Here is a 23,983-nt window from a genome sequence, read left to right on the forward strand (position 1 = left end):
ATGGAAACTAAAAATGAAGTATATATGTTTTCCTTTCAGAAGCTAGATGTATACTGGACTGGTCCCTCTGGTAAGTAACCTTTTATACACTCCCCATTGCAGGGCTGTCCTTCAGGTTCAGGCACATCATCACACTTACACTGTTAAACCCATCAGATAATGTGCATGTTAAATCCTTTTGTGCAAACTGGTGGCAAGAATTCAACAAGGGGGCTTGATACAGTTATACAGCATCTGATGTATTAAACTGCTGCTTGCATTCCTTATTTTAATACCCTGCCTTTTGCTTAGTACAATTAAACATGGTGGTTTCGTACAATAGCACCCGATCCTCTAGGCTTGTAAAATTCTACCTGCCCACTTGCTTGTCCACAATTTTTTTGACAAGCAGTGATAATATAACACTTTCAGTGCTTGTGCTAAATCCAAGGGAGGGAATGTTACAAACAAACTGACAGATTTCCTATTTTTGCAAAGATCACAATCTTATTTTTCTTTAGCAGGTTTACTTGCAGTAAAAGTGTCCCACTCACTATCACTACTGGCTCAGTGACTCTCCCTGGCTATCAAACAGATGAACAATCAAAAAAAAAAAGGGGGATGCGATGAAAGACCTGAAAACTCAATTGCCATCAACTCCCCTCTCCAAAGGACTATGAAAGAAGCCTCTTTGAAGCACTCCAACATTTGAGGCATAGACACTTGGATTATCACTTAATTACAAATATTTGTGCATTTGGGGAATTAAAATACCCATTAGCTTATGTTTTCTTCAGGTGAGGCAGTATATTAGACTTGCTACATCCTGGAACTTTCAGAAAGCCTGTTTGAGAGTAAAAAGTCTGAAAGACTCAAGACAGGGGAGTTGTATGCAGAAGCCTTTATGTCCTGACTTGATCATTAACTCTCCTAGTTTCCTACTTGCTTATATGTAGCTCCTTGATATAAAGCTAAACACTTTCCTTAGGGGACTACCTGGAATTTTGACCATGGTTTCTGCTTGGACAAATTTACCTTTATGCTACGTCTGGACTCATACCAGGTACATTCTGATACACCTGTTTCCCAGAAAGCTCTGCTTTTCTCATTCTTCCTGTCTTACAACTGCTCTTCTCTGCAGATCAGACTCCGTTGCATAAGCATTATACTGTAGGATTGTGCATCTGGCAAGAGGCAGGCCGCCAGTGCTGGTCATTAAGGACATTTGTCAATGCCCTTGTCACTATTGAGTAGGTAAGGATTTCTCCAGGGGAGAGATTCGGATTAGTCTTGAGTACTGAGAAAGAATGCTGGAGCTGGTTCATCTACACTTCCAAGGTTAGGTCAAGGCAACATGGAGGTTCTAGGCCTTGTTACTGTCATGTTAACCTGGTTTTGTTCTAGTCTACAAAGAAGTTTAAGATGGACAGGCTCTTTCAGCATGTCTGTGGCTTCTGCTGGTAGATAGAAAAAGGAAGACTAAATTTTATCTCAGCTTTAAAAAGCAGTGTTATGTCTTCAAAAATCATCTGTTGTTCTTCTGAGTATCAGTGAAGCTCCGGTTCTTTGAAGCAAGTGGTTCTACGTTGTCCATGTCTGTTATGTATTGCCTTGAAAGCATGAAAGAGCAGCTTTTTGGAATCGCTTAGTGACTGAAGTGATAGTGGCTAATAAGGAATTATTGGTGCTCGCAATGACTTTCACTATAGAGATGGTAGGATGTTTTCTCAGTGAACATTTATCAATTTTAATAGTCTGACACAGTATTTTCTTTATCATGGTTCACCAGGACTATTGGCAAAATAGACCGTCCTCCAAACAACCTGCGTTTGCTCATTGGGATAATACTATATTTGAAAGTCCCTCCCCTGCTTTGGCAAGGAACTTCTATCCCTTTCTGTAACGGTCACTCAGTTTGACCTTTTCCATGTTTTCTCTCTTTAATATTTTCTTTGGAATCTATTTTACCAAAGTTGTTTGTGCCTCTGTCAACATCTGTCATGTCCAGAGAAACTCTGTGCCTGATCCTTCTCTGTGGCGTACACAGCCAACTCTGTCGTGCAAAACCCTTGCAGAATTTCTACAGCGTCTGACCCATTGTTTTAAATTCTCCTGTTACCAAATCACAACTGCTCTTTCCTTCCTGTCTTGAGTAACGTTTTCTCAGCTGGGGATCCTTTTATTGGAGAATACTGCTATGTACCTCATACACAAGACCCCAAGTATGATACTGTTGTAGTAGTTATACATTGCTGCCACCGATTAGCAAATCCGTGGTTGGGCAGTAGACATACTAGTGCTGCCTGAGGGTATCTGGTATATGCCAGTTTAGCTGTCTTACCAGCTTGTAAACTTGTGTTGTCATATCCCTAGCCATAAGTTACATTTATGTCTGCTGACACAGTTCACCACACTAGTATTATACTGTAGGCAGGTGCCTTTTTGCAGAAGGGATAATATTCTCTGGACGGCATAACCTTTAAAGTTGTTATTTGAGAGAGGTAAGCTGGCAGAGGTACAGAAGTACAAGCTGTGCCATTAAACACATGTTAGCTTTCACAGTTGCCTACATATAATGATTTTTCCTCATGGTCAAATATGATTATCAGTGCTACTATACAAAGGCAAAAAATACAGTGCCTTTTTGTTGCTTGTTAGATCAAAACACCAGACCAGCACCTATTAAAACTAACACATGCCATGATTTTTTTGCAGTGGTTTATAAATAGTTCTTTGGCTAAACAGAGCAGTATCTTGGTCAAGTACATATGCAACTGCTAAAGAAACATTTATTTTGTACCCAGAGCACTCTGCAAAAAACCCCTCTTATCTCCCTATGCTCTTCTTAGTTTTTATTTAGAGATGCACTATGAATGGGAAGCATGGACACTATTTCAGGATAATTGCAAGGAGTAGGGATAATTGTAATGGGTAGGCTCAGCAAAAACAATCTAAAAGGAGGCCTTTGTTTAACCTTTATGCTGCGTTTTCTTCAACTTACTTTGCCAGTTACAGAAAGTTGCTTTGTTACAGGTCTAACTGTAGAGATATCAGAACTGCCTAAGAAATTCTGAAACAACCAGCCAAGCCCCATCATCTCTTCATTCAAAAGAGCATTAGTATTAGGTAAGCATGTTCCTTCCTTTGAGTTATTTCTTCATACATTTAAAAAAAGAGGGAGAGGAATGTAAATATCCAATTAAATCAGGACCCTAGTTAAACACAACCCTGGTGTTATAAATATCTTCAGATGAAAAAATGTAACTATTTGACATCAGATTTAAAAAACTGTGGAGCTCTATTCTAGGGCAGAAACTGACTTGTCCTATGTGCCACCATAACGATTTTTATAGTGGCACAACACAAAACCAAAAAGATGTCCGTGGTTTTTGTTGTGCCATAGCAAGGTTATCATAAAAGGTACTAATAATTTGTGCTGCTTTATTGCAACAGATGTTTATTTGCTTTATGGTGGGAGAGTGTGGTCAGTCTGGCACTACCTGCACTCTCCATCTGCCCTCAACAGGTGCTCTGGAGGCTTGTGGGGCCTGATCCTGTACACCCTGGGAATTCCTGGGTGGCATTGGGCTCCTAAGCTCTGGATGTGCCTGCTTAGCTTGTCCCACTTACTGAGAGGTGACCCTGGCATCCCACCTGTTCATGCTGCAGGACAATGGGCAACAACAGGTGATGTGTTTCACCCAGTGAAGCACATCCTGTCACAGCTGATCCACTTAATTCAGCAACATCTATTTCTACCCAGAGATCCAGCTTTGTCATACAGAGTCACTACAGGCAGCTTGAAAGTCTTTTTCCACTTCCTGAAACCTGTAAAGCTATTTGTGATGACACGGATACCCTGCCAAGAAGCACTGCACAAGCATTCTAGAAAAAAGTTTTAAAAAGGTATGGTAAACTGCATGTAAAATCACCCTATCGTATTAAACTTCCAGCTATGAGTAAATTCATGTGGGGACATGTTGGTTTTTCTCTAGTGTATGCTATATTAGGAATATGTTCTGTTCTTTTATAGGATTTTTTTTGTTTTGTTTTGTTTTTTGACAACTTTTTTCATCTCAGTATGTGAGCATCTGCCAGTGATCCCACAGGTAAGGAGGCTGACATCTGTCATATGGTTCACATGCTCATGTTGAGAATTGCATGGGTGATTTAGCAATTTGTTTTGCTCTTAAATAAATGTACAGAAGCCTACGTGCCTGCAAGAAGGAAGGTCCTGAGGAGTGTGAGGATTTGCCATGGGCCATACTGCCACCAGCTGGCTCTAGTTACTCGAGTTGGCCTGGTTGCTAGTGGCCCGCCTACCCCCATCTGGCCCCAGTTGTCTGCTGGATGTGGTTGTCTGTTTTTAAGCAGTGGTCCTTTCACTGGCCAGCAAGCGACTCAACAAGAGAAATACCTCCCTCTCTAGCACTGGACTTCTGGCTCCTTGCTCCTGGTTTTCTGTGCCCTGGGTCTTGTTTCCTGACTTCATCCTTCTTCCTGGTTCTGGACTCCAACTCCATGACCCTTGGTACTTCCAGACCCCATCCTCTAACAGCCAGTTCCTAGATTAGATGGCAGTTGCCCACATCTTGGTCCCGTAGTGCTAAAGCATGCCTGCTCCGCACCCCGGGGATAGTGATACCAATCTGGATCCATATCTCTTGTTCATAAGGAATGTGAGTCTTTAAAGGGAGGCAGGCTGGAAGAGCAGGAGACATTTTCAGAAATTTACATCTCCTATAGACCGATCCAGTGGTGTGGATCATGAGGTCCCTTCCAGCCCCTTTCCCACGATCATGAAGTCATCTAATCTGCCTAAATGTCCTCTGTTGCAGTTTGAGGCCATTGCATCTAGTTCCATCCTCTATGGCAGGGATGGGCAACCATTTTGGGCAGAGGGCCACTTACTGAGTTTTGGCAAGCCATCAAGGGCTGCATGACACGCAGCCAGGGGCAGATAACTATTAATTTTCTAAATTTTTTAGGGGGCCCATGGATATAATGGCCTGGCAGCCACATCGGGCTTGTGGGCCACATTTTGCCCACCCTGCTCTACAGCCACAGAGAAAAGCCCATCTCAGTCTTCATTATAATAACTCTTTAGGTATTTGAAGACTCTTATCCAGTCCCCCCTCGGTCTTCACTTTTCCAGACTAAATAATCCTAATTCTTTCAGCCTCACTCCATAAATTGTGTTTCCCAGGCTTCTCTGCTGGATTCTTTCCAACTTGTCCACATCTTTGTTGAAGTATGGGGCCAAAAACTAGACACAGCAGTCTGGGTGTGGCCTTACCAGTGCCAAAGAGAACAAGAGGCTCACTTTCCTTGCTCTGCAAGAGACAGTCCTGTTTACACAACCCAGTGCGATGACTTTTTTTTTGCAACAAGAACACATTGTTGACTCAGATTCAGCTGAGTCCTTCTCCAGTACTGTAGCCTAGCCCACCTCAGTCTGCATTTCTCCATGCAATTATTCCATCCCAAGTACTGGACCGTGCTGTTGTATTTCATCGGATTGATTGTGGACTATTTTTCCAGTCTATCCAAGTCATTCTGGATCTTTCCCCTGCCCTTCAGAGTGTCTACAACTCCACCCAATTTGGTGTCATCCACAGATTTGCTAAGCAGTCCCATTATCTAAATTGTTAATAAAGATGTTAAATATATGAAATAAATATGTAGACCCAGGACAGATGCCTGTGGAATCCCATTTGATCCCTCCTTCCAACTAGATATTGGGCTGTTGGTGAATCTCTATTGAGCATGATGACCCAAGCAGTTGGGTATCTGTGTATTTCCTGACCTGATTAATGAGAACATGATGGGAGACAATGCCAAAAGCCTTCCTAAAGTCAAGGTATTTTACATTCACTGTTCCCCTACTTCCACAGACCCTGGCAGTTCTCTCTCTTCGTCAGGAGCCCTCCCATGTGGAGTTTGTACTCCTCCGTGCACTACTCTGAACCCATTTCACTGTCTCTGCCTGGAGCCACAGCTTTGGGGCTCTTTGGAAGGGCTGCTCAGAAAAGTTGACCCGAATTAACTCCTAAAATCGATTATTTAAATGACACTAACTGTAGATGAAGACAGTCTTACTCAGAATTGTAGTGACCTTACTTTGATTTAGTTTAATTTGCTTCCACCGTGAATTTAAGCTGACTTGAATGAAGGCCACTTGAATTCTGAGTCATCGCTCTACAGGGGCTTAATGCAGTTTAAGTAATCCACTTTAAATTCACACCTTTACAAATATTCCTGAAGGTCCTGGCATAGAGAAGTCCCAGATGAGGAAGGTATTAGGAAACAAGATTGGGTGTGAGCCTGGCCTGTAATTGCTCCCTACGTGGACATTTGTTGTGGGGAACATAAGCAACTGGTGGGGGGGCATGTGCCCCCTTGACAAGGCCGTCCCTCCTGCCAATGCTGCTGGCAGCTTCTGCAAGTGCTTGCCAGCCCTGCCCCTGCTGCCAATGCTGCCACCAGCTTCAGGTGGCCCCCCTAAGACTCAAGAGGCATGGGTTGGCCATGGTGGGGAACAAGGGTGCCTTCATTCCCAGTTGACAAGCCCTCCAGTCCACACGGGGAACTATTTTGAAATAGCTGTTGCAGGTAGTTTCTTCGCATCCAGGAGCTGCCTCTGTGCACACTGATGAACATGAGTGTGAAAAATCTCGCAAACTGCTGGGACGTTCAGGATGGATTAGGCTGGGGGTAGGCACTTCCTGGCACAGGCGCCAGAGTGGCACGAAAAGGCGGTCTGCTTGGCATGCCTGCCTTGGGGAAGGGGCCGGGGTCCCTGCCATCTGCCCCAGCATGCCAACACCTTACCAGTCAAGGTCGTGGGTGCTTTTGGCACTTTCACCCGGGCCGGGAGCGTTTCTGAGCCGACTCTTCCAGGCTGCAGCCTGCGGAAACCGGTTTTCTTTCACTTTTGCCCTAGCCAGAAAGACTGCCCTGCTGCTGCCCGGCTCCTCTCGGCCGGCTGCCTCTGTGATCTTCCCCGATCAGAAACGGAGCTCTCTAAAGCAGGAGCAAGGGCGGGGGCGCCTGTGCTCGCTGCTCCCAGCCCTGGCCCGTCTCACAGCAGGGGCAGCAGCGCCCGGGCCCGGCAGCAGCCCCGGGCAGAGGTGCTCCCGGGTTGGCCGCGTTGGGAGTGCCCCCCCGCCCCTTCCTCCACCTCCTCCTCCCCCGAGCCCACGTGGCAGCTGGGCAGGGTGCTGCCGACTCGGCCGGGGCGAGGTGAGCCGGGGCCTGGGGGCTGCAGCCCGGCAGGGGCTTGCGGCGGCGGCGGCGTGGCGCGAAGCCGCGGGTGCGTCCCGGATCCCGGAACCTGCGCGGGGGCGTGCCGCTCGGCCCCGGGCGTCCCGCACCGGGCACCGGCCCTCTGCAGCCCGGGGGCGCCCGCTCTGGCTCCCCCTGGGGCTGGGCCGGCCGCCTTGCGAGGCCGCTTCCAGCCCGGCTTCCCTAGGGCTGCGCGGGCTTTCTGTTTTATTTGGGCGAGGGGGGAAAATGCTGGAGCGCGTCTTCGGTTAAAAAAAGGGCTGGATGTTTTTAACCCAGCCCACTCCTGTGGTGAATCGTGCTCGCTTCGTCTCTGTCGCGTGGCACCCCGCGGCGCCCTCGGAAAGGAGCCCAGCGCGCCGCCGCGCCCGGCTGAGCGGCGCCGGGCCTTGCTCGCTTCGAGGGCCCGAGGGCTGAGGGCAAAACTCGAGGGCTCGGGCCTGCAAGTAGGGCGCCCGCCAGAGGGTTTTGGAAACATCTGAAGCCCCAGGTGCAGGTGGCGGATGCTTGCTGGTAGCAGGGCCACCTGTGCTTCTGGACTCACGGGTTCGGAAGAAGTTTTGGCTAACTTGGCCTTGGATGCGAATTAAAAAAAATTTTTTTTTAAATCACTCAGTGCAGAGGTGGGGTAAGAGCCCTCAAAGAGCCTGCTAGAAAGGAAACGGGCTGTAGGAAGAAGGCATACACTTAAGCAGGAGGAACAGCGGAGCAGGCATGTTCATCCTTGCCTTGGGGCGCGTAAACCTTTTTCAGCAGGGTTACGCTGTTGTGTGAAATCAGAGTAAGTCTTTCCAGCAGAAAGTGCTGACTTGCTCTCCTTGTTTGGAGAAGCATAAATGCAAAGATGGGCCTGAGCTTTAAATGCTCAGATGTGCTCCAGGTTTCGAGGCGCCCTGGGGAAATATAACACTGATAGCGCCTTTATCGCCATCATCATCATTTCCACTAGGAATTTATGGCACGAGTGTAACAGTGTCAATGGTGATGGGTATCTTATAAATGGCTTACAAAGAAATGAACAGCTTCCTTGGATTGTAAAACAGGTATGCTACGTGAGGAAGTAAGGGCTTGCTCTTAATATGTAATATTCTGTTGCATTTCCCCCCACTCCCCAAATGGGGACTAAAATAACAAGATGACATTGGATATCATCACTATGTAGGAACAACGTTTTTGTACTGAACTCAGCACTCTTGTGTGGAGTATCGTATTTAAGTTTATTGCCCTGACTGCTGTTTTATTTGTCTTTGTTTCTTGTGGCCCCCAAAATGGGGCATGTTATAACAACTGGACCATGAGGAGGAGATAGGGAGTTTATTGGAAAGTGCTGTGGACGGTTGGACCCTATTGTAAAAGAAGTCTAGAAAGCAGCAGCTCTGACGGGAAGGGAGCCCCTTCAGAAGCCATTGGACCACACACAGTTATGTTTGGAAATATGTTAACCTCTTGTCTTTAAAATCAGCCATCTGTTGAATAGTTTAAAGGAGCTTCTGAGCCAAAATCACTGCACTAACATGACAATTAATGAAACCTCAGTCTGAAAAGGCACAAAGGCAGTTTGAGCTACAGGCTGAGCTGTCGTGCCTGTAGACATGTCATTTTTAAGAATGTGCTTTTGCAGTTGCATATGCAGCCATCTCCCATTTTTAATGGTTTGTTGCCCTACGAACAAACCAAAAAATTAACTCTTTGTATCTTTTTTTTCCTATGGACTTGTAATGGGTGTGTTCTCTCAGATACTCCGGCTGCTTCTCCAAGTGAATGCTATGAGGAAGTAATGATATGCATCACCATTTTATATGTTATTGATTTGTTTAGTCTTTTATTACAAACTTCTGGTGAAGGCCAGATTGATTACATTTCTAATTAGGTCTTCATTTTATATTGGATGACAACAAGAATTACAGCTTGTTCTTGCAGATTAATCAGTGGTATGTGTATAATATGCTTCAGCTGCACGTAGTGACCTGTATAGCTTAAGACCCTGATCTTTCAAAAATATATGTGCATACCTGTTTTTATGTGCTGTGAGTGATTCAGTGGACTTTACTGGGGCTAATCATATTCAAAATTAAGACTGAAATGTTTGTTTCCCTTCATTTACGTACTTTGCATAGTGTCCTAGATAAAGCAGTATCCCAGACTGCTTTCTCAAGTCAAATTAAGGCAGCTATTAATGCTATACATATGCGCATAAATGATTGCAGCATGAAACTCCCCTATTACTATTTCAGCAATAGAGATGTATTTAAATGGTAGGAATTTTTTCTTAATTAAATTGTTTCCAGGGCCAAATCGATTCCAAATTAAGTTTCAAATTTCAAACTAGTAGAGGTCAGTCATTCAAGTCTGTGGACTGGCTGATCCCTACGAGAGTCTCCAAATGCAAGTATGTCAGCCACACAATTTATGGTGATGGGGAATTGCTTTCAGGCTTTCCCCCGGCTTGCTCCTTTCACCTTTTGGCTGGAGAAAGAGAGACCAGGGGGCATCTGAACCCCAAGACATCTGGGCTTGAGGCTTGCCTGTAGGATGTCTGCTATGGAGTTAGGAGTAGCTGATGCCCCAGACTGAGTGTGGGAGGTAGGATACTCGCTGGTGGTAGCGCCACACAGACTTGAACGATTGAAATGGTAGGAAATAAGATGAGCTGATGCAGTGTTGTCTTATTTAGTGTTGTGGGGCAAATCCTGACAGCAGTAGCTGCAGGGGAGAAAGCTCTCAAACCAGCAAGGGGGAGAATGTGTGCAGGGAAAGAGAGAGAGACAAAGGTAGTGCTAAACAAGTGGAGGGACTAGAGAAGAAAGAGGAATTTTAAAACCAGGAGACAGTAGAAAAGGGAAGGAAGTAAGGAAAGCAGGGGATGAAAACAAGAAGTCCAAAGTGTCCGGGACGAGGTTAAGTCCCAGTTCTGCAGTCTGCAGCCCAGGGCTATAGCACTTCGTCTGCATGCTCTGAGTTTCAGAATTGGAGCCCTAGCACGCAAGCAGATCTGTTTGCTTGTGGACAACCAGGGAAACGAGCAATTACTTCTTCATATTCAAGGCTAGCTGCAAGCATACTTTCACTGCCAGGAGTGCAGGTCAGCTTTGCCCGAGCCAGTCCTCAGGTACCACAGTGAGAGTTAGGCACCGTGGCCACTAAGACTGTGATAAGAACAAGGAAAGCAATGCTATATTTTGCTTGTTCCAATCTGAACTACTCTTAAATGAAATGATTCTGGTGGTCTCAATGGACCTTTTACTAAACAAAACCTCTTGCCATTAAAGCGCAGCTTGATGCCTTGTGGGGTGCTTTGAAAATATTCCACTTAGAAGCAATTTTGTCTGTGTGTCAGGTATTTTCTTCCCTCCACTTTTTATTGCTGAGGCTATTGGCATATAAACGCTGTCTGGGTTTCTTAAGAGTTCATCTGTTCCTGCTGCTTATTCCCTGTTTGAAGCCCCAATCGCTTTATAACAGCAACCAGTTGTGATATTGTAAAGGATTATTTGCTGCAATGTGTGGAATGAGCAGCAAAAAACCTATGAATGCTTAACTGCTTCACTGCTGCTTAACAGACCACATGCACTGGGTAATGCAATGCTGCCTGTGCTGTCCATCATACCAGGTGAAGTAGGAAGCCCTCTGCATCAGAAGTGCTGGCACGGAAGAACAGCAGTTAAGCTCTTATTTATGTATTAGTGGGTAACTTTAATTTTTGAGGCAGAGGCAGAACAAGAAAGGGAAGAGAGTTCATTCACTGAGGTTGAGAGATGCAGGTTCCATTCCTGCCTTGGATACGCACATCCTGTGTGACCTTGGGCAATCGACTTAAATCTCTCTGGACCTCTGTTCCTGTAAAGTGTGACCATGACACTTTCTTTGTCTATCTTGTCTTTGTAAGTTGGGAGCTGTAGGTGCCAGTGACTATCTGCCATGTCTTTGGGGATCCAATGTGCAAGGCGCTATACAATCTCAACCATGACCTGTAAGCATTATTGCAATATAAATTTAAAAAAAAAGAAATGTGCAGTGGCAGTTGGTCCTTTTGTGTGCGTGTGTTAAAGAACTCCTCCTACCGTGAGGTGAATTAATACACACACACGAGGAGATCCAAAGAAATCAACTATCTCCCTTTACCAAATTTAGGAACTAACAACAAATACAGCACAGGTCCAGTCAATTGTTATGCTTCTGTTAAACCCCCTACCCCAGCTTTTATTCGTTTGGTTTTTTCTGACTTGACCTTGGGGCAGGAACCTATTGGGTTCTTCAAGCCAGCTGTCATCGCCTTGCCTTCAGGCATGGTACAGGTAAGACCTATATCGTCTGAAGTCAGGACGAGGTTTTCTTCTCTTCGTCGTAAATATGCTCTCTTAGGATGAATGTGCCTGTTGAGAAGCAGCGCCTCTATCTCACACGTGGGTGCCATGTCAAGGGTGTGTTTTGAAAGGATGGTGCTGTTTAATTGCCAGATTTGTGCTTTTCTGATTCTGCAGAATAAGAAAATTGCAGTAACTTCCTCTTTTCTCTGCTGTGTCCCCTATGTGTACACTAGGTATAACAAAACCATGAGTCCTCTTCAGCAGAAAATCCAGCATTGCAGGAATCTGGCTGCGATGCAGCTCTCCCCTATCTGTGATTGCTATTATGACTGAACATTGGACATACAGATTAGTATGAAGGGCAGAACATTTCCTCCAAGTGACACCATGGCTACAAGAAGTGATGGGCAGGTGCAGGAGCTGTTCCATGAGGAGGCACAACAGGTAGGTTGAAAAGGACCCTTCTTTTCAGATCGCTCATCTCTGACTTCCATTTCTAGCCCTTTCCAGAAGCAACACAAAGCGACAGCTCAGTGGCACTCAAGTAGCAGATATTTGCAGTTGACTGGGTCACGTAATTTCATCTAAAATCTGAGTACTCTACTGCTTGCTCCCAGGGCCACATTGGAGAACCATTGTAAACTTCTGCTTGGAGTATGGTTGCATGTGATGTGGTACATTTCACAGCATAAGCAGGCACTGCTTTGTAACAATCCTTCCTTGGGCAATCTGTCTGAGCCTGTTCTTTACAAGGGCAGCTCAGCTAACTTTCTGAAGATTGCTGCAATCTGCTGTTTGTAGACCCTTTTATTTTAAGTCTCAGATGCAACGTGATGGTTCACAGTTTGAAGGAAAATTGCCAGAAATTTCGGGCATAATTGAGGTGCTAGCTAGCATGCAGCAGTTAGTCCTCTCATATGGAATTAGGGTGTCAAGACTTGGTTTTAATCTTATCTATGTCTCTATTGACATAGAAACCTCGTCGTACAGATACCTTAGTAATCAAGGTAGAGGGAGTAGTGCTTCTTACTAAATCGACAACAAATCTTAACGATAAATTAGTAGAGACACATTTAGATGCTGTTTCAGTACCCTTAAAATGAGCAAAAAAAACCCCAGTGACAACAATAAGTGTGGCTAATTTACTGACCTGACCAGTTTCCTATGATGAGTCCAGTTACTGTGGGTCTTAGAACGGGGCTAAATGATGCGTCATGTTATGCTTAGCAGTAGCCCAAAGCTTTTGACACATCTGCTTAGGGTTGAGTTACATTATTAGCTGCAGTTCAGTATATGTTTGCGTTAGGGACTTTTGTCTTGCTTATACTCTTATGCCTAAATATTAGAGAGAGGTGTTTTTTGGTTTTTTTACCAAGAGATTATTTGCCTTAAAATGTTGTCTTGTCTGACTTAAAGTTGGATCAAAATTGTTATGTAACTTTGGCTGAAATTTTGGTGGGAGAAGACAGGGCAGATTCACAAAGCCAGTCAGGAGGAGGAGAAGGTAGAAACAGAGGTGGCATTAATTCCCCTTTTCATGTAATAGCTGAATGGTTAGGCCACTCCTCCCAGTCTTCTTGCAGAGGCGTTTCCTAGGGGATTTGAACTCATACCTCCAACCTTCCAGGAGTGTACCCTACCTGTACGGAGGGCATGAGCTATTGTGGCATGTGGCACATTCAGTCTTTCCTATTGATACTGTTCTATTTTGGGTAAAGTATGTAGGTATTCGTGTCCTGCTGCCCGGGTGAATGTCCTGACCACCTTATCCCCCCTCCTTAAATATTAAGGGATGTATACAAATTGGAACAGTGCTGACGGAAGAGACTGAAGGAGACCAACCCTGAAAACTTCACAGCATTGTAGTTGGGATCCTGTCCTGAGCATTGGGGACACTTGGTGATTTGGGTTTGGGTTCTCTCTTATTTCTGGTGGCGGCCTTGTATATTGGACCACATGGTGTTCTGCGGTGGGTCTCCCTCAGTCTTGCCTGTTGGAGTTGCTCACAGTTGTGCACAGTACTTACACTCTTGATCACTCGGTGAGTATTTTAAGTGGTCCCCGACCCATGGCCTGCAGGAGACGTGTTGCTTGCAGGACTCTGATGTTGCTCACAGCCATAGAAAATTAAAAAGTTAAAACTGAGGCTAAGGGGTAAGGCAGAGTCTGATATTTCCTATAGCTCACTTAGTATTGCTACCTATGGGCCAGCAAAGCTTCTCTTCTGGTTAGAGCACTCTTTTGGGGTGGCGGGTGTAGCCCCTGAGTTTTAATCCCTGCTGAATTGACTATTTCAATAAATATTTCATACAGAATGGAAGAGTGCATTAAGGATATACTGTGAGGGCATCCCGCCCGTTCCAGAATACCCTCCTTGGCGGTAGCTAGCTAGAGAAAGCGGGGGGAGATGTAGTTTCAAATCCTAAACGTGATGGAGGAAGGGACTGAATCAGGTCTCCTACTTACTGGGTGTATGCCTTAGCCACCCAGTTCTGCCTTTTGTGAAAGATGTCTGAAATGGAATTGGCACGTGTTGCGCCAAGTCCACTGAAATGTTGTATTTGGGGTAACACCCAGATGTTTTCAGATTTCCACTTTACCAGGAAAAAAACAAAAACAAATGTCATTGTCACTTTGGAGCAAATGGCATTGTCACTTTGATCTGGCCCAAAAATGTATTATACCCGCAGCCCAGTTGCAGATATAACTGAAAGCAATACCATGCTCACTACAGGGCTTTTGTCATCACATTTTTTGGCTTGGGCTGAGCTTTTCAAAAGCAAGTGGCCTAATGTTAGGCTCCTTGCTTTGCATTTGAGCAGAGTGACCTGGTTTTATGTGTTTTGTTTTTGGTTTGTTTTTTCCCCTACACCCCGCCTTGCTGCGACAACTGTTCTTGCCGTGTTCTCTGCTCCCCGGCCCTTTGTCTTGTCGACCCCACGGCGAGACAGCGAGCTGGGCTCCTGTGCAGCCTCTGCGGTGTTGCTCACTCAGCCTGCGCGCGAGCAAATCCAGCACAGGTTGGGATGCCCAGGTGACACTGCCCCAGCTCATCTTACCTGCCGCACCTTTAGTTCTGCTGCTGATTTAAGAAGGGAAGGAGCAGCCCACCACGTCTTTCAGAAATGGAGACTGAGCTTGCAGGGCCGGTAGCAACAGAAAACTTCTTTCACATGTTCTCATTGTATGAGTTGATAATCACTGAGAGAAGACACCGCTACCTTGAATACAGAGTTGCTTTTCAGAGGAGGAGAGATATACTGACCCATGCAAAGGCTGAGTCAGAGTCTCTGGAGCCCGGTCAGACATCACGTTTCTGTCCTCAGCCCACTACCTCGTTTGTGTAAGCTGCATGTTCCTGAAGCTGTTAAATAAGTGCATAATGTTCTCTGTTATATCCAGATTTGTTAGTGTAGGGCACCTCACAACCCCATTCCATAATATAAAGCATCCCTCTATGCTTCCCTTAATGAGGAGTCGGTAAAGGGGCAACTCCTGTGACATGCTGCACGTGGCTGATAAACACAGACCTCGGGGCTTTTACCTCCAGCCTCCTATGCCTGGTTGCCTGAGGCCTTGTGACCCTACGTTTCTTTGCATAAGATACAAGGTTGGGTTTTTTTTTTCCCCTGTGCTTGTATGTCATGTTTGAATGAAGCTGAGGGAAGAGAACAGATTAAAGATCAGACTGATGCTTCCCGTGAAACCTACAGGTGTTCCATGGCACTGCAGGACTCTGTAGATCTTTGTGGCTCTTACCCACCAAGGAAGCTCTCAGTGATGTCTCTCTGCCTATTTTTTTCCAAGTTGCCCTCTCCCTACAGCTTTCCCGGGCTGAGGTCAGGTAAAGTGGTGCTGTAGCATCTTTGAACAGAGCTTTCCTGCTTCAGGGGTCCCGGCAAGCCATCATCTACCCCACATCTGGAAGGCAGAATGGAAGGAGCTGAAAGTTTCTCTTCCTTGTAGGTATCTCAAACACAGACCAAGCCCTGGTGGAAGATACAGCTGTTCGTCTGGGAGCCAGTGCTTTTTGGAACTTGGGATGGTGTTTTTACTTCTTGTATGATCAACATTTTCGGAGTGGTTCTTTTTCTGAGGACCGGCTGGCTAGTGGTGAGTAAAGCACAAACTGGGTGCAATTACACTGGCTTGTGTGGGAAGCTATTCTCCATCCCCCCCCAGCTGACTTTGCTTTTGTGCTTTCCTTTTTATATTGAGACTTTATTATATTGACTTACATTTCCTGGTTTCCTCCTGAAACACTAAAATTACTGCGTGGAAAACTGGCTGAAGCTTGGGCCGTTTTCGTGACTGCTCTCCAATGCATGGTTCTGCAAATAGGGAAGCCCACGTATACTGTTGTATCCAAATATAACTTTGCAGGTAAGATGTATTGCCATGGTTACACATCCTCTGCTGTCCTCCTCCAAGCAGCACTGAAGCAGGCGTATTTTTAACATGTCAGTTTTAAATGGACTCCCTGCTGTCTTGAATGAAGGGCCTTTGATTGTGGTGGCATTCTCCTTGCTATCGGAGGGAGTCCCATGCGTGGATCAAGAGGAGCATGTGTCTCAAGGTCAGGGCTTTGAAGAGCGACCCTGAGACCACAGCACAATGCAAGAGCCAGCCTTGCTCCATACGCTCTGCTGTTCCTTACAATTTCCACTTAAGAAATGCTTCCCCAGGAAACGGTGGAGCTGGAGCTTCAGCTGGACTTAATGTCACATGCACAGCAGGCATCTTCTTAAAATAACAAGGAGAAACTTTTAATGTAGTACATTTTCGTAACTCCTTTCATCTGAAAGGGAGCGTTTGCGCAGACAGATGCTGGGCCTGGTTCCGCTCTCCCGTCGCAGTGTGGTGGATGAGGAGTCGCATCTCTGAAGACAATGAAATTACACAGTCTGGGAGAAGAATGAGCTCATAATAAAGAGGGATCATGTGAATCCTGTTTCTACTGCTGGGATGAAATGGAGCAGCTGCTTAGAGGCACATAACAGCACTGCAGATCAGTTTACGGCACAAGTGAAGAGGCACACCATATCCATCTGAATCCTTAGGGGAAATACCAGCTACGTACAGGGAGCCTAATCCTGACGGGTGCTGGGCACCTTGGCTCCCATGAGCAACCACTTCAACGCTTGTCACGCTGTGTAATCACTGGGATTTGTGGCTAATTTCAAAGGGTTTTCATAATCCCTTTATCCACTCCTATTTGCCTCTATCTGAAAGAATTACTGATTGTGCAGTCAGTTTAAAAAAAAAAAAAAAAGGAATAGAAAACTTGGGGGGAAAAAAAGAAATGGGCCATGATTAAAAATAATAGAATTGGGCAGTGAAGTCATTGTAGCTTCACAATGGGACAAGGTTCACTTGCTTTCATCTGGGTGGAAGAGCAGAGCTTTCAACTGTGCATTTTTCAGTGAGGGCCCATTTTTCAGGGGCCCATCCTATATATTTGTATGTCACCAAATGCATCGCAGGCCCTGATCAGCGTTGGAGGTCTTTAGACGTGTCTAGAAATGCTAAATAACAATGGTAGTAACACACTGGCTGCTAACTCAGAAATGCGAAGCATAACATGGTTGCAACTAAGCTTCAGCATAACCGTTTTCTCCCCTCTTTGCTCTGCATGCTGCTTTTATCCCTGGGTGTGGCATTCCACCCTGGGATGAACTGCAAGGATGAATTACAGCTTTTGCTCTGTGGCATTAACCATTTCTTCTCTAGGACCTCTGGAATTGCTCACTCCTACCAGTTGCATACCAGACTTCAACCTCTTTTTGCTATTTAATACAAATTGCTACAGAGATTTTTATTTTTAAAGTTTAAACAATCTGCAAACTTTTCAGTATTCACCTAAGAATAAATAATTGAGGCAAGAAAGCAATTGTTCCTTGGGGGGGTGGGGAGTTCACAGGGGTTTGGGCAATGTAGACCCAGTCAACAGCTGCATTTGTAATGAGCCTTGGCTCTTTTCCCCACTGATCTGATAAAACCACTGTCTAAAACAGCAGGACACTGAAATGAAGTAGGATTTTATGATGGTAGCAACATCTTGGATACATTTCTGTATTGAAAAAAAAGGGATCTGGGACTGAGACCAGCACAAAAACAAAAGCAGCAGCCATCCATCAGGGATAAGAAACAAAATGGCTCCAGTGGCCAACGATCCCGGGAGTAGACAGAGAAGACGTGGCAGCCAGCTTTGGGAAAAGCGTGGAGCAGAATCTCGGTATAGTAGTGGCAGAAGAAAGGAGCCCCAAGGCCACGCTTCTCTCTGCCTTGTGTCCTGGATGAGACTTCTTAAAGTGATCAAAACCTGAGAGACTCTTTTAGCAATTACAACAGTATGAGGAACAAGGAGAAGGCAATGAGAACAGGGGTCACAGGAGAAGCACTTGAATGCTAGCAGTCCCTGGAGGTGCTAAGCAGCCTAATCTTGTTTTGCTTTTGGAAAGCAGGAGTCCCATGAGATGAGAAATTCCAGCTAAATATGGCAAGCGCAAACTGGCAGGATATACAGTAGGCTGGCCCTGAAAGCTCCAGCCAGTGGGGGACCAAGAACCTGGCTTGATCTGGTCCCACAGCCCCAAAGTTAGATAAACTGATTTACCTGCTGCAGCTGTTACTGGCACTGTGGTGCATGATGGCAAAAACACTGTTTTTTTCTGGGAAGAGTTGGATTTCCTTGCAACTTTCTAAAAAGAAGCATTCTCCAGATGGGAGAGGAGGTCATCTACATTCCAATGCACCCCTATGGCGACTGCAGCAGATAAATACGGTGATGATAGTCCCAGTTTGGCCAGGACACTGCTGGATTACACAGGCCAGTTGCAGGTGGTTGGTGAAAAGTCCCAGGCCAGAGTCTGGCAGGGAGATACAGCAGCACTGGTGCGCCAGGCAGGCACTGCTGGTGCTATTCGGGAGCAAGGATGTGCCATATGCCGGAGGGGGTGGTGTCTGCTCCAATCACTCTACCTTGTTCCTGCACAGCAGCAGCAGTGCCTGCCTGGCCACCTGCTTGGCACACCATGCCGCTCCGCTTCCCAGTTGGGATTTCTGACTGACTGGCCAGGACCAGCTGACAGAAGCTGGGAACATTATGGCCAAACTGGGATGTATGACAGATGACAAAGCTAACATATTTAACGATTTCTTTGCCTCTGTCTTCCTAAGTAGGGACCAGTTCAGCCACCTCCCTGCTGGGCCCCCCTCGGGCCCCGAGAGAGACACGCCTGGGCCAGGGGTTAGCGAGGAGTTAGTTAGGGTACTTCTGGAGAGGCTGGACGTGTTCAAGTCCGCTGGTCCGGACGATCTTCACCCTAGGGTTCTACAGGAACTGGCCGAGGTCATTGCGGGACCCCTGGCGCGGCTCTATGAGCACTCGTGGTGCTCTGGCGAGGTGCCGGAGGACTGGAAGAGGGCCAATGTGGTCCCTATCTTCAAAAAGGGAAAAAAAGAGGACCCGGGAAATTACAGGCCAGTTAGTCTTACCTCAATCCCGGGTAAGCTCTTTGAAAAAATTATCCTGGCACACATCCAGGAGGGCCTTGCGGGGGAATGCATGCTCAGGGGCAACCAACATGGGTTCATCAGTGGCAGGTCTTGTCAGACCAACCTGGTGGCCTTTTACGATCAGGTCACCAAATCATTAGACGCAGGGGTTGCTGTGGATGTAGTCTTTTTGGACTTCCGGAAGGCTTTCGACACTGTCTCTCACCCTGTCCTCATCAAAAAGCTGGGAGACTGTGGTGTTGATGCCCACACGGTCAAATGGGTCGCCGACTGGTTGGAGGGCCGCACCCAGGGGGTGGTAGTGGATGGGTTCTTCTCGACCTGGAAGGACGTGGGCAGTGGGGTTCCGCAGGGCTCGGTCCTCGGGCCCGCACTGTTCAACATCTTCATCAGTGACTTGGATGACGGGGTAGAAAGCACCCTGTTCAAATTTGCTGGTGACACTAAGATGTGGGGGGATGTGGGTGCACTAGAAGGGTGCAATAGGCTACAAGCTGACCTTGACAGGTTGCAACGGTGGGCGGATGAGAATAGGATGGGGTTTAACACTGATAAGTGCAAGGTGTTGCACATGGGGAGGAAGAACCGGCACCACACTTACAGGTTGGGGAACTCCCCTTTTGCCAGCACGGAGATGGAAAAGGATCTTGGAGTCGTCATTGACTCCACGATGAACATGGGCCGGCAGTGTGGGGAGGCAGTCAAGAAGGCCAACCGTACCCTGTCATGCATCCACAGATGCATCTCGAGCAGGTCCAGGGAGGTGATCCTCCCCCTCTATGCGGCACTGGTCAGGCCGCAGCTGGAGTACTGCGTCCAGTTCTGGGCGCCACACTTCAAGAGGGACGTGGACGATATGGAAAGAGTTCAGAGGAGGGCCACTCGTATGATCAAGGGTCAGCAGGGCAGGCCTTATGAGGAGAGGCTACGGGACCTGAACCTGTTTAGCCTCCACAAGAGAAGGTTAAGGGGGGACCTTGTGGCCTGCTACAAACTGGTCAGGGGGGATCAGCAGGTATTGGGGGAGTCCCTGTTCCCCCGTGCGCTGCCAGGAGTGACCAGGAATAACGGTCACAAGCTGGCGGAGGGTAAGTTTAGATTAGATATTAGGAGGCGCTACTTCACAGTCAGGGCGGCTAGGGCCTGGAACCAGCTTCCAGGGGAAGTGGTGCAGGCTCCTAGCCTGGGGATTTTTAAAAGGAAGTTAGATGAGCACCTTGCCGGGGTCATCTGACCCCGGTGCTCTTTCCTGCTAAGGCAGGGGGTCGGACTAGATGATCTACCTAGGTCCCTTCCGACTCTAGCTACTATGAAACTATGGTCACCCTGTGGACGAAGGATCCTCTATAATAATTTGCTTTGTTTGTGTCTTTGTCATTCTGTCGGTCATGCTCAAAAAAACATATTTGCGCTCACTTTTCTGGACTTTTAGTGATTGATTTCAGTTACTTATGGGGTCCTCTCGCTATCTGAGAGAGAATCATCCCTTAACACCCTTACTTTAACTTTAACCCATAACACCCTCACCAAGGTGAAGCAGAAAATAGATGGCAATTGAATGCAGAAAGAATGGCAAGAGTAAGACAAAATGAAACAGATGAGCAAAGAGGATGTCTTAGAAGAGATGCAGTGGAAAGGCAGAGGGTTCACAGAGACAATTGAAAGTAGGCTGAAAGAGTAGACAACAAGAGATTCACTGAAGATGAGATTGAGGAACATAGATGAATTGTGGTGTGCCAGTTTTGTAACTCTTTAAATTTCCAAGCTGAAAGACCGTCAGATGGCCAATTCTGGAGTTGTTGTCATAAGGGTAAAGTAATTCTGCCTCCAAGAAGGCTGTTTCCGAAGTATTTTGGGGATTTGATGACAAATCAGAGCAACAGGCTTTACCAGAACTTTAAAACAAACATTCGATCATACAGCAGTGCATTGCCTGTTGAGCAAAGATCATTGTGACGAGATGTATGATTCATGGACTGTGTGGAAGATTGAATCCAAATGCACCATTCATGGAGAACCATCAGTGTCTGAAGAAATATCCAAAGGAGCTTGGAGAGGAGATGCTTGGAAATGTTGATGGATACCTGTAGTATAGAAGACCAGGCAACAGCTCAAGTCGGTAGACAGAAGGATAACAGAAATGTGGTACCCTATAACAAGTAGCCTATTTTTGCCCATCGTTTTTGACAGGCGTTTATGCTAGTTTAAGGTATATTTAGGAATTACTTTGTGCAGTTTAACAGTTGGGAACAAGGATAAGAAGCCACCGCTATGTGACCAGGTTGCTGGTTTTGGGCCTGTGCTCTAAGACAAGTAATGAAGCAACTCACAGGAGGTTTGTTCAACTTGATACCACTAAAAGGAGATACGATTCTCCAGTTGCAGACCATTAAGCAAGCCTGTTTGAAAGGTCAGGAATGTCTTTATCGTCTGAGGAAGGCTGGGAGAGCAAATGGGCGTGGACTGAGTGATCACACATCTTCATTGCCATTATTAGTATTTGTATAGTGGGGGTATAGGAGTGAAGCTGGATGACATTTTTCTTCTGAAAGTTTTTTTTTTTTCTTTTTAACCTCAGATTTGACAAATCCTGAAAAGTTTCACAAATTAATCTGGTTTGTTTGGTTGTGGGGAGACTGAAGGAGGAAAACACGGAAAAAGTAGAAATGTTTCCTTTTACATTTTTAAAAGGAAACATTACACTTCTTTGTTTGTTTGAAATTTTTTGTTTTAAATTTTTCATTGATTTGCTTTGTTTGTTTGGGTTTTTTTAAAGCCTTTGAATGATCCCAAACAAAGCCAGTGGCATAACAGGGGGTGAGCAACTGTAGCACCTGCCCCAGCTATCCATTTTTTAGAGCAGGTGCAGGAACAGCCAGCAGCCACTGCCATTGCCAGCCCAGCTCCTGTCATTGCAGACCCTGGTAGTTGCACCTAAGAACAAACCATTTAGTTGGAGTTGACCAGACTCTGCCAGTTGATCCAATGTGTATTTTTTTTTTTCTCTTAATTTTCAAAACAAGCAGAACTAAGAACCTGTATCATGGACAGGGTCCCATTTGTGGCAGGTTCTGCATGGGCCCAGGAGAAAAAACAAGGTGGTTTCTGCCTCAAACTGCTTACCGGGTTTCAAAAATAACATAATTGACACTTGCCCCTTTGGTTGCCGCATTTGGAGACAAGGATTTTTTTAAAAATCTGAATATAAATACTCCAAAATGAATAGACAAAATGTCTTACAAGTCGATGGGAATCTTATTTTAAGTTGGTAGGCCCTTTTTGTCCCTTGAATACTTTTCCTTGTATGCTACAGTATTTTTGTTTCTCCATTGCAGGGAAACACTGGGATATTAATGGGCATGTTTTTGGTGTCCTTTGTTGTCTTGGTTGCCCTGGTAACAATCTTGTCTGGAATTGGAGTTTGTGAGCGGTGCAGCATCGGAAATGGAGGAGTCTATTCCATGATTTCTACTGTCCTCGGTGGCCAAGTTGGAGGGACCATTGGCCTCCTTTATATTTTTGGCCAGGTAAAAAAGTTTCTAATAGAAAAATAAGGCAAGCCAAGCCTTAGTGTTTTTCTTCCCTACTGTAGGGTAAAAAGATGCTCCCACTGAGATGGGTGACATGGAAAAGCACAGCAGAAGCTTATAATCCCATTCTTCCCAGTAAGGTAGGCCTTCTTACCACGCACCTTAGCTTAGACTATGTTGCAGACAGTCAGTGAACAAGAGGGAGGGAAATGTCTTCTGTACCCCAGCGTTTGAACAGTGGGAATGCTGATAATTAGGCTGACAAGCTGATGTTCTCCATGTGTATGGAAGAACTGATACTGTCTGAATTGTCTCTGCATACGTTCATGGGAACGACGACTGAAATCATGTGAAACACAAAAATGCTCTAGCTAATAAGATCTGTTGAGTAAGGAAGGCCCTTTCTAAAAACAAGATGACAAACCTAAGTGACCAAGTAAAGAACATGCAAAATGTGTTTAAAATGTTTGCCAGTGGCCTGTCACCAAGCAGAATGAAGGGGGTAATATAAGCACATGGCCAGAAGTGGTCATACACAAAACAGTGCATAGGCAATTAGGTGAAAGAAGCTAGAGAGCTGACTGGGCAGGAGGTAATGGGTAGCTGTCTGACTTCTTGAAACCAGAAAGTTGCAGCTGTTTGTTTTCAGAGAAGCCCTTATTTGCTAATGAAGTGGTACATGGAGGTCAGAGAGTTAATAAGCACAAACATCCAAGCCTAATAATGAAAAAGTGAGGATTAAGTGAAAAACCAATAAAGGTGTTAGACGCATCAGCAAATATAACACACAGAGAAGAATTTTGTATTTTACTTATTTGAATGCATTAGCTTGCATCTGTCTCTTAAATTTTGGCAAATCGGGGTGGGGGGGGAAGTCCATATTAAATAGAGTCAACTGTAAATGCAGTTACAGAAAGGGACCTAAAAGTCCTGCACATATAACGAAGTGAGTTCCTGTAACATTTTCCCCTTCAGCTCACCAGTCAACCCCTGCCTGAGAAAGCAGTTCCTAGAAAATCAATTTGAAGGTTTGTAGAAGGGGCTGGCAGTCCATTAGCAGTGCAGTGCTATGTCCCAAAGAGGATGCGTTTTTCCGTCGGTTAGGGTAGTCCTTTCCCTTCTCCGTCAGTTAGGGTAGTCCCTTCTCTTGCCCAGTCTGCACCTAAAGCTGTCATGAGGGGCTAGTGCTATTACAAGAATAAAAGCTGAATAATAAACACTTTCACCCCTGCCCTACGTTAATCTTGTTACCTCTGTTAGCCAAACATGACCCAGACCCGTGGTTAGAGCAGATGTTCCTGAACTGTGGTCTACAGAGCACTGGTGGTCCAGGGGAAAGCTGTAGCTAATGTTGAGCCCTGTTTG

The 23,983-nt window shown here is 45.8% G+C and overlaps 1 protein-coding gene and 1 long non-coding RNA gene across 4 annotated transcripts in view; both read left to right on the forward strand.

Annotated features, from left to right (window-relative positions):
• Nucleotides 1-759: 759 nt before the first annotated feature.
• Nucleotides 760-3,851, forward strand: LOC149867696 (uncharacterized). Its single transcript, XR_016441649.1, has 3 exons — nucleotides 760-1,042; nucleotides 3,013-3,105; nucleotides 3,743-3,851. It is a non-coding gene; the product is annotated as an uncharacterized LOC149867696 (long non-coding RNA).
• Nucleotides 3,852-6,837: 2,986 nt separating this feature from the next.
• SLC12A8 (solute carrier family 12 member 8) overlaps nucleotides 6,838-23,983 on the forward strand; it is a 91,736-nt gene continuing 74,590 nt past the window's right edge. The window contains exons 1-4 of one of the 3 annotated variants that reach the window (XM_090045969.1): nucleotides 6,838-7,221; nucleotides 11,804-12,014; nucleotides 15,537-15,683; nucleotides 22,424-22,615. In XM_090045969.1, the coding sequence (XP_089902095.1) occupies nucleotides 11,925-12,014; nucleotides 15,537-15,683; nucleotides 22,424-22,615 (429 nt within the window). In that variant the 5' untranslated portion in view covers nucleotides 6,838-7,221; nucleotides 11,804-11,924. Of the gene's footprint in view, nucleotides 7,222-7,271; nucleotides 7,292-8,092; nucleotides 8,307-11,803; nucleotides 12,015-15,536; nucleotides 15,684-22,423; nucleotides 22,616-23,983 lie in introns of those variants that run through there. The other 2 variants (XM_090045972.1, XM_090045971.1) reach the window with 2 other exon arrangements.

This window comes from Crocodylus siamensis, chromosome 4, assembly GCF_052110815.1.
Source record: "Crocodylus siamensis isolate JL-2025a chromosome 4, ASM5211081v1, whole genome shotgun sequence".
Lineage (NCBI taxonomy): Eukaryota > Metazoa > Chordata > Crocodylia > Crocodylidae > Crocodylus > Crocodylus siamensis.